This window comes from Cyprinus carpio, chromosome B1 (assembly GCF_018340385.1).
Source record: "Cyprinus carpio isolate SPL01 chromosome B1, ASM1834038v1, whole genome shotgun sequence".
Taxonomy (NCBI): domain Eukaryota; kingdom Metazoa; phylum Chordata; class Actinopteri; order Cypriniformes; family Cyprinidae; genus Cyprinus; species Cyprinus carpio.
This window is the reverse complement of record NC_056597.1, coordinates 11,211,738-11,222,546: the sequence shown is the minus strand read 5'-3', so window position 1 is coordinate 11,222,546 and position 10,809 is coordinate 11,211,738. Positions and strand designations below refer to the sequence as shown.

Here is a 10,809-nt window from a genome sequence, read left to right as displayed (position 1 = left end):
GCTAGCTCCATACTCTAATGTTTGAACTACAGGAATGTGGAATGTAATAAGAAATGAAAACTGGTTTTCTTTGTGTTTTTTTTTTCCGTTTCTTTTCTTTTTTTTTTTTTTTTTTTTTAGCATTGTCAATTCAAACCTGTATGCATCCAATGTATTTGTCAGTGTCTTTCGCAGTAAAATATCATAAAGGTCTGGAATGACAAGAGGGTGTGTGAATGTAACTACCCTAATGCCACATTTGCATTAATATTAATATCCTTGCCCCTTTAATTTCTTTATTGACCCTTTGGAGATCTGTGAAAATCCCCAGCATCTAAAAAACACAAGCACCACAATAGTAACAAGACATTATATCTAATTATTTTTTAATAGTGTACATTTCCTGGGTCGCACTACGTGCCTCCCACAGTTTTAGAGCCACTGCTCTGTTGCTTTTCTCTTCTGATATGCTTAATGAGTAAGATATGTGGTCACATTTGTGTAATGTGTTAATAAATACACAACTTTTTTGAATATTACATTTTATTTTTACGATTGATCTCTGTGGAGCATTAAACATGTTGAAGATAAAAGGTAATGAATCCAGCAGTGACCTAGTTTAGATTACATCAAAATTGCACTTTAATTGCACTCTAAACAGACGTGTCTATCAAATGGAAATCATGAGCTTTTATTTTTTTTTTTTGAGATGCTGCGTGGCTATTAAACAATACAAAAGCAAAACCGAGCAAAAACAAATAACATAAGAACATCAGTAATACAACTTCCTCTAAATCCTCATGACAAATGAGAGATTGTAAGATAAGTTATTGAATTTACAGGTAAAACCACTTCAGTTTGTAGTAATGGTTTGGAACAAGTTTGTAAAACAGATAATACAAAATACACAAAATGTAGAGGCTGCTCAAAAACAAAGTAATTTAACAAAAACCAATGGTTGATTCGTCGCAGTAGCAACAACGCTAATCACACACTGCATTTTTAAATTCTCAGTACTCAGACAAATTCAGTCACATAATGCACACATTTTAGGTTGACCAAATCCCACATCAGATCTGATATGAGAAAATGTTACTGTTAATGACTGTAAACTGTGTGATGATAATTACTTTTTTTTATTTTTAAAGTATTAAATTAAATACTGATGATTATCTGTACAGGCATCTTTCCTTTTAATTTAGGAAAAATAACCAGTTTTTACAATCTCCCTCAGATCAGACCAGAGACGTGACGACTGCAATAATGTATAATGTAGAGGCATCATCATCTTCAACATACATTGTAGTGCAAAGAAATATCAAAACAGACCACGTACATATTGGCACTAATATGCTGTAAGGAAAAAAGTGACCTTCCTTTGATTCATTGGGTTTACACTGTATGCATGCAATCGATAGCAAACATATCAGGACGATTTCAGTTCTCACTTCTCTCACAGACATTTGAATCTTCACTGCTACTCTGTAACACATTTCCCCCAAATCTACTTTTAGGTTTTAATAAGAGTATTTTGACTATGTTGAAAATTGGAAATTGTCAATACACACCAATTGAAGGGCTCCGGAGTACAGTGGCCACTCCTTAAGTTAACAAATAACTTGACTGTATTGCAGAGCAACTCAGAGAATCTGTGTAGACCTTTTAGGGCAAACACTTTAATATTGCAGTGGTTCTTATTCTGGTTATTACTAGTGTTTTAATGAAGTGCTCACCTTTTTTTTTTCTCTTTCCAGGGGGAAAAGTTCACCCTAGCAACAAGCTCAGACCAGTCCTTAACTGAAGAATCCCAAACAAAACCTCACATGCCCACAGGTGGGTAACATCCCCTTCAGACCTCCATTCACTCATGAATAGAAAAATAGGCTCCACCATACAATTACATGATTGATTTAAAAACTTTTCATAGGAAAACAACAAACTAAAACTGGAAACAATATTTTCTCATTCATTAGTCAGAACATTTTATTTTATACAATCTTTAAAAAGCCTTTACAAAAACAGTATCTGAAGAAGGAGGCAGTCCATTTAGGCATATAAATTATTATTATTTTTCCCCTTTTGGGGTGACTTTTGATCACTTTAATGTTTGTAGTGCTCTTAGATGAATACATTTGTTGTCAAATATTTTAAAGTAAAAGAAATCCTAAATCAATCTCCTTCATATGGATGATGGTGGAGTTTTCTTTTAAGGTAACTGTTCACTTCATAATTAGTGCTCAGTAAATTTCTGCTTTAGGACTTATTTCAGGTACATAAATTCAGCCCCATGCAAAACATTTTTTATTTCTGGCATCGTAACATGATCATAGGGCAATGTCTGTGTAGAGTGGGTAAAAAGCCACACTATCTCTGCTGTCTAATGACCCTTTTGATTCAAGAGAGTTTGAGTGTTTCTTCTTGTCAAGGGAGTTTTTAGTCATGGTGAAAATGCAGGGATATAAACTCCGTGCAAGTTATTTTTCTCCCATGCTGCCAGTGGCAACACACATTAATGTTAGTGTGATAAAGTCTTCATCTAAACACATTAAAAAGAGCGGAAACTTTAAAAAAATCTTATCTCTGGATATAAAGCGAAGCTAAAGCTTGAACTCGCATATCTGGACAGAAAGTGTTTAAAAAGCATTAAGCTTGAAACATTCCAATTAAAGACAGAACAATACCATGACATTACTGTAAAGGAATAATTTCTGGCAAATTACTAAACCCTTGTTGGGTTTTTAGTATTTGAGTAGTATTTACTCATCTCACAACTGGAAAACAGCTACTCTAAACCTATTGTTGATTACAGAGGCAGTAACGCCATGAAACCACTGAACGTATTTAGACAATCTGAAAAAGAGAGAAATAGAAATAAAAATGGCAACAATCAGTTTCAGAGGATGGAAAGAGAAGAAAAACAATGTTGAGGATTCAATGACACAGTACAGCTGATTTTATTTCAGTTAGCATTACCACAAATTTCGATAAAATATTAAAATTCATGAGTATAAACAGTAATGCATGACAAGACGAAAAAGTCTCAATATTTGTAAGATTTTATTTTTATGTATAAACACTGTACATTACTTTCTCTGCGACTAATATTGTTGTACGGATAAGTGGAATTTTTTTACTTTAAAAAAAAAATCCATAAAGATATTCTAACATCTCTTGTCAAAGTACTGGTCAGTTATGAGATATATATTTATATATTTTGTTCTGTCAGTTTCCGCTCTATTCACCACCTGGGTTGGTTCAGGAATGAGATCGTACACTCAGATTTGATTATATGAACCACAACTGTGTCCCTTAAGAAATCAAAGCAGAAGAGAAACGATCAGCTAGCTCACAGTCTGAAACCTCAGTCCTCACTAGTTGACAAAACATGTTGCTGAGAACAAGGACGGTACAAACCACTGAATTACAGTCACTGCCTTGCGAAAAAGGCATTATATTAGTTCATCTGGGTGCAGTGGTCTTCGCATGTAAACACATTTGCCTTTTTTCTCTCAATTTTATCACTGACCAAGTCACCTTTAAGGTTTTATATAAAAAGCCGAAAAGAAAAACAAATCATAACTGAGTTTTTTCTTGGGTTGCTCTCTTAGAGAGTCCATTATCCATTCAATGCAATAATGTGAACAAATATGTAGGATGGGGGTGTGTTCAGTCAATGAGGGGAAGTGCCTCAGGTTTTTTTTCCGTATAACTGCAGTGTGTGTGGCACTTAGGCACAACTCCTCACTTCTCTAACATAAACCCCTTCCCTTTAGTCTCTTGGATAAGAGCTCTGGGAGTGTGTACACGGGAGAGAGGAGCTTGTGGAGCAGAGGGGCAGTAGTCTGTTGAACAGTCTGTGCTGTGCAGACTGTTACCTCTTCCCAATCTCGCTCTGCCTCAGGAACTGGATATTGTTGGCACTGTCTGCCAGTTCAGGGTACTGCTCCACTGATAGTACATAGTAGCCATCGTAACCCAGCACCTTCCCAGAGCTCAGCAACTGCCTCTTCTCCCCCTCTGTCCAAAGACGCACTCCCTCCTCCCCATCACGTACACGCTGCTGCTCCCGTGCCCACGCACTTGACAGTGCTCTCTGGCGGGCCTGCTCTAGGACACGTGCCTTCTCCTCATCCAGTGTCATGCCATAGCGCACATGCAGAGCCAACGCGCCGTACTGCAACTCCACATCTGCGAAGCGACGTGTCCGTCCATTGACCACAGTGGTGGACTGTGACACTGTTACATTGACACCGTTTTCTAGACTTTTGCGACCACTGGTGAGTCGCAGGGCGCCCAAGTCACTCTCAGGAAGGCTGGTCTTTATGAAGTAGTGCGTGTCGCGACCTTCCACTGTGAAGTGCAGATCCTCTAGATAGAAGGCATTGTTGAGGACAGTGGCCACTTTAATGCAGTCCTCATTTGCTATGTTCAGTGCGTTGGTCGCCACCTGGCCCTTACTGGTAATGGCAAGCATCACACCTTTACCAATGAGGGATTTGACTGTGGCGAACCATAGCCAAGGTTTTTCACGGCTTGAACGTTGTCGGCTTAACTGGATCTCTGGCATCCTCTCAAAAGACAAGAAAGCCTTGGCCTGCCTCATAACCTCCTGCTGGACCCCTGAGATTGACTAAAGTGAGCCAAAAAAGACAAAACACATATTCTAATTATTTATCTGGACATATTTGTAAACACTAAAGGCCTTATTTATAAAATGCTGCACAGAGACCATCCTAAATTTGATCTTACAAATTATCTCTCAAATATGTGTATGTGTGATTCAAAGAATAAACATATGCACAGAAAATGCACGTACATCTCTCTTTCAGATGTGAAATCTATGAATCGCAAGTGATCTTGAACTTGCATGCAACTGAATGGTTTTAGCTCTCTGCCTTTTAAACAACTCTTATTGTCATTAACATATAAAAGATCACCAGTCATCGTCCAAATCCTTTAATTTACAAAAGCGAGCTGCAAGAACAGCTCACATTTCCAAAAACCTGCAGTACTTCAACATGGAAAAGTATGTACGTCTGTAACACTACGTACTGTTCCATGTAAAAGGCAGTTTTCACAAATATGAGTGTTGGCATGGATTTAAGCGCACACACACTCTAAGATCAAATATGTGTGTATGCACGCTTTATAAATGAGCCCCAAAATCTTAACTTGAATGAAAGCAATCAAGGTTACTAGGGCAGAGAACATGATTCAGAATTTTAGAGTCTGCGAGTAATCAAACTGTGTTACTTTTCATTGCATTATTTTAAAATACTGTACGAAAGCAATCCAGCCAAGTAACTTATCCAGCCAAGTAACTTATGCAGGACAGATGATGACATTAGACTGCATACCGGTAGGTCGTCCCATAGTTGACTCTTCCTCATTTCCAATGAGGGTTGGGTAAGGTCAAATTTAGGGATGGGAAATCCTGGGATAACATTATGCAGGTGAAATCCAAATGTCACCAGCCAGATGTTGACATCTATGAATGAAAGAACAGACATTGTAAAAAAAGAAAAAAAAAAGATCTTCACAGGTTGCCTTACAGCTTTTTGCCAAACCGTTAAACAGTGCAACTTATTAAAATCATAGTTATACAGTGTGCCAGAAGGGCCCTCTCCTCACCTGTGACATACTCCTTGACCTCATGCACCTTGCTGATAGGATTGTTATTGCGAAACATGTACAAATTGAAGGGAGCTGGGTCTTTGCCCACCCTGGTCCAGGTGCTAATATCTGGGGTAGTCCAACGGCCAGCTTGAATGTCATAGTCCCGCTCTCCAAAGTGCAGCAATCTTGTTAAAGGATCATATAGGCCACCATGGAATCCAATAACCAATTGAAAGTCAGGGTTAGAGTCAAAATAGATCTCTCCATAAGCAGTATATTGCACCTGCTTGAGGAGAAGCCCATTGCTGCTGAAGACTGCGAGTGGTGTTCCTGTGTTGTCACAAGCAATGTAAAACTCCTCGCCACTGCTGATCTCCATGGCAAACAGATGGCCTTGTAGGTCATAGTAGAGCGAGGTGATTTCAGAGCTGGAGTGGTTGTAGACATGGGTGATGCGTGTCGGGTAGTTGAGGTCTGCATAGAAGAACTGAAGGTGCTGGCCCAGACTGTTGCGAGAGGCCAGACGTCTTCCTAGCCCATCATAGCGGTACTGGATGGTCCAGCCACTAGCTTTACTATGCACCCGAACCAAGAGGCCCTTGGAGTTGTACTCAAAGATCTCCGCACCCCTTTGGCGCAGAAAGCCATCTTCGTCCATCCGATACTGTGCGTCACCCAGCCGCGTGATGCGGTCTCGTAAGTCATAGCGGAGGGGAGTGAGTCGTGCACTGTTGCCAGGGTTCAGCAGGTGTAGGTTGCCATTCAGGTCATAATTATACCGCCACATCATTTTTTCATTCAGGTAGACTGTCTGCAGCTGCCCGTCCACATCATACTCGTAGCCATATTTGGTAGTGTTGGCAAAAGGGCCGATCTTTATTTCTCTTTTGGTGACCCGGCCCATGTTGTCATACTGGATAGTGATCCAATACATGAGGGAGCGGAAGATCTCATACTGGATCTCCTTAATACGGCCATGGACATCAAAGTGCTTTGTATAGGTCATGACAGCTGTTGATATGATCTGGTTAATGTCGTAATAGATGACGCCGAATTTCCCAAACTGCTCAACCTTGCCGGAAATGTCATCGAACTGATAAAGATCTATGGGAAGTGGGGTCTCATTGATGACTCCTTGCATGCTGGTGACTCTGAAGCTATTGTCATAGGTGTAGTCAAAGCGGGCGTTGACCATGCCGTCCTCACTGAAGCGGAATATCTGCCGGTCCACCAGTGGACCTATCTGTCGATATCTGATAGAACAAATGAAACCCTCACTCTGAAGGTTGACAGTTTTCAGCACACCTGCTGTCTCATCGTAGGTGAAGCTGACCCGTGTGCTGTCATATAGGATCTCGGACAGCTTGTTCTGTCTCCGATACTTATAGAGGACACGCCGGCCAGTGCCCAAGTGTGCCACCCGCAAGAGCTGGCCGTCCTCACTGTAGTCCACCGTAACTGAGGCATTACTTTCAGGCGGATTGTAGATGTTGCGGTAGTAGCCGACAGAGCGGATAGTTTGCATGGTGTGACGGGCCACACTTGGCATAGTGATGGCGGAGAGTCGATCCTGCATATCGTAATCAAAGATGTACTGCCGCTGGCTGTGTAAAAGCAGCACCATGGACTGTAAATCAAAAGGTGGGAGAGAGGAGAAATTAACCTAAACAATTCATTGCTCTTTCATGCATTTCTTACATGCTATTAAAATGCAAATGGCGTGTAAAAGCAGGTATTAACGCTCCATTTAGTGATTATTTCTTTGCCTAATTGAGTTCTTCTTGACCCTCAAGCTTCTAAATGCAGGTCTGCTGAATGTGCATGGCTGCATAAATATAAAATATTCTGCAATTACTGGCTTTAGCCTCATGATTTGCCCATACTTATCCCAATAAAGGGTGGGTTGAAAACTGTTTTCGTGCTCTGCATACTGTGGAACCAGAGCATCAATAACAAGAAGGGGTTTTAAAATCCATCTGTATGCTAAGCTTGAAGCTTGAGATAAACAAAGTCAGCAAGTTGTTTTTGAGTTATGAATGACTGAGGCCTCATGTTTATTCTGTGTCTGTTTTGGGTCTTGTTGGACAATGTAAAAGGTGAGTTGAAGCAAAGGATGATAAATAAGTGTTTCTCGCTGTGGGCTTAAGTACCGTCATCCCCAGAGCCTTTCACTGAATGGATCTGAGACTGTGGCATTCAGAGCTGCCACATCACTCCATGTATATTCATGTCCTTCCTGGTAAAATACACACACTGACTGACGTCTGCAGATCTGGAGGGCTATCCTTACAGGCCCCTCCATCTTGGGGAATTGTTACAGTGAGTGTCTACCTTTGAGAAGCCTTCACCTTGTCATCCATACTTGGACAGACATTATTCTAGTTCCCTAGGCACTGCTGGTGGCATATGTTTGATATCCTCTCACTGGTCACGCTACCTGCGCATGTGGCAGGCGACGGAAAGACAGGCTAGCCATGCATATTTAATCTACACATTTACACAGTGGTTTTTCTTTCCACAAAACTTTTGTGGTTCCAGCTGAGTGCTCTCTTGGAGGAAACTCACTTTTTCATCCAACTGATATCTCAAACTCTGTAAAAACCTTATATATCATAATATTTAAATGTCCACAAAATGTCCAAACTTTTTAAAGAAGAATTAGAAGAATTACAAGGGTAATCACATATAGCAGCAAAAAAGGTGTGATATCCTGTAAGTAGGGTTGGAGTTGCAAGTTATTCTTTCAATATCACTCTTTGTCTCTTTCTTTAGGGTATTATTAGGCTGAGCTCATACCCGAGTTTTCCCTGTGGTCTCATTTTGAGACTCTGACTTTGTCTATGAGACCTTACTAAGCCATTTCCCTCACAAGAAACATCCACAACATCCAGTTTCTCTCCCTGCCAGCACACACTAGTTTTTGGAGTCTATAAACCTACCCACATAGTTCCACAGAAATTTCTGACCCCTGGATAACTAGGAGTCTTTCTATAGCTATTTCTCAGCTTTCTGTGGACCAACAAGCTTCATATTTGTACTGCTGACAGTTATAATGGTGTGCTTCTGGAGAACCAATTCAAAAGGGAGTAACCATCAGTAAATCTCTGTTATGGGGGAGCACTGTGGACACCTTGAACTTTAAGAAACAGTTCACCCAGAAATGGGTTCACACAGCCATAACCCACTCCCATGTTGTTTCTATCCTAGAGTGTTCTGGGATGAAACACAAAATTTTTAGGTAGAATGTCCAAGCTCCACTTCCATACAAGGAAAGTAGAAGATTTCAATCGCCAAGCTCCATACAAGCATTTACCCTTAGTGTCAATACATATTTCACCTACATTTGTGGTAGCATATCATGCTGTGTTCGACACATAATTTAGTAATTTTCAAATACTGTCAATTCATTTATATCTGTAGAATATCTGAATTAAGACTATTTGAACATTCATGCAAAATATCTCTTGGAAATTTCTGACAATAAAGCAACACATATTCAACACACTCCAGCAAATCTTGTGATATAACAGGACTACCTACTATTAGAAAAATTCACAATACGCACCTTGTCCAAATAGGTGTAACTCCAGGTTTTGCCATCAGCAAAGGTTCTGGAGACTATGCGTCCCTGGCTGTCGTATTCTGCCCTCTCGACTGTGGGGCCTCTCTGAATGCTAGTGACCTGGCCAGTGCTGGAATAGGTGAGGTTGACAGACATCAGCTTACTGCTGGGCACCCACAGTGTAGGATGACCAGAGCCATCATACACAATCTTCAGAAGGAACTTTCGATGATCGTCATATATTTTCTCTGTGCGCAGTGAGCGGTCATAATCCACAGACAGCAGGTTTCTACCGTTGACCTTTACGACAGGAAAACAGAATATTTGTATTGATTACAACATTCATTGCTAACAAGTATCATATATTTGGTAGGGTTGTTGAGGACTGAATGGAAGTTGCATACAAACTGGTCAATAACACACTTTCAATCTGTCTCCTAGTCTCATTAAATGAAATTATATTTATAGATTTATGATAGTGTTATGAAGAGTATTCTACAGATGTAATGCTTTAATCGGACTACACTAGTTGACACTCAATTGATAGTGTTCATAGCAAAAGAGAGAAAAATAAGAGAATTTTCATTTTCTACAGATGTACAATGCTAGTTCAAATCAATGTGGACTACACTAGTTGACACATTTAAATTTCATAATTTACAGCTCTCAACTCAGTCAACAGATCGGACTACACTAGTTGACACTCTTTACAAAGAGTCTTCTAAATGACATTTTTTACATACCCTGAGTTTCCTGCCGAATACTACGACTTTCCCCCTGTTCTGTTCTTTTCTGAATCCAGGCAGGGTCATGTTTCTTCTGGCTACTGTTGGGTTGGATGCGCCCGCAAGAATATGAGGCTCGGTCTGGAAGTGAGAGTCCATTCCATTGGCATAGATGACCCTCATAGAGTTATCATAGCCCACCTGGTAGCTGTTTCTTAGTTGATCTATGAGGAGGGAAAAAAAAAAAAAGTGAAACGAGAGGTACTGTAGTAGGGAAAAAAAGCACAAGAAGAGAGAGTTCATGGGGATTATGTTAAGACTGTGAATTCAGTGTGTCAGAATCACCACCTTGATTTTTATTCTCAAGTCACATCATATTTGGTTATGGATGTTAGAAGAGGATTTGTAAAAAGAAAACCCCATGAGAAAGACATTGATTTCTTTGGTTTGTGCTATGATTGCACTGCAAAACGTATAAATACATAATCTTCTTTAATCTAATTAAATTCCCTTTAATCTAATGACTTTTCCCAAATTCACATTTAGTCACCATATTGCTGCCTGTTACCTCACTCTATAAACCTGAAGTGTGTAATTTCTGCATCATCAAACAAAATTGCAAAAATAACTTTTTAAACAGGTTTCCCCATCTGAAACTGGTTGGAAAAACACACAGTCCAGTTCCAAACTCAGGGTACTGGTTGAGCCAGCGTTGCCAGTTTGAGATGTTTTGAAAACGCCACAAAATTTAAACTTTTAATGGAAATCAACCTACAAAGTAATTACTTGTTGTCTGCATATTAAGCTGGGTTAAGGTTATAAAAAGTATTTCAACAGCAAAAGAATTACAGAATTACAAACAATTGTTTCCGAGCCCATCTGTCCAGTGTGTTTTCATTCCCTGCGGTGCTGTGATTATAGTGAAAC

General features: G+C 39.9%; 1 protein-coding gene across 20 annotated transcripts in view; it reads right to left on the bottom strand.

The window, feature by feature from the left end:
* Positions 1-654: 654 nt before the first annotated feature.
* LOC109087252 (teneurin-3-like) overlaps positions 655-10,809 on the bottom strand; it is a 497,439-nt gene continuing 487,284 nt past the window's right edge. For all 20 annotated transcript variants that reach the window (XM_042716547.1, XM_042716552.1, XM_042716548.1 and 17 more), the window contains 5 exons: positions 9,901-10,106; positions 9,161-9,457; positions 5,611-7,222; positions 5,337-5,467; positions 655-4,609 (listed from right to left, as the gene is read on the bottom strand). In XM_042716547.1, the coding sequence (XP_042572481.1) occupies positions 3,851-4,609; positions 5,337-5,467; positions 5,611-7,222; positions 9,161-9,457; positions 9,901-10,106 (3,005 nt within the window). In that variant the 3' untranslated portion in view covers positions 655-3,850. The remainder of the gene's footprint in view (positions 4,610-5,336; positions 5,468-5,610; positions 7,223-9,160; positions 9,458-9,900; positions 10,107-10,809) is intronic.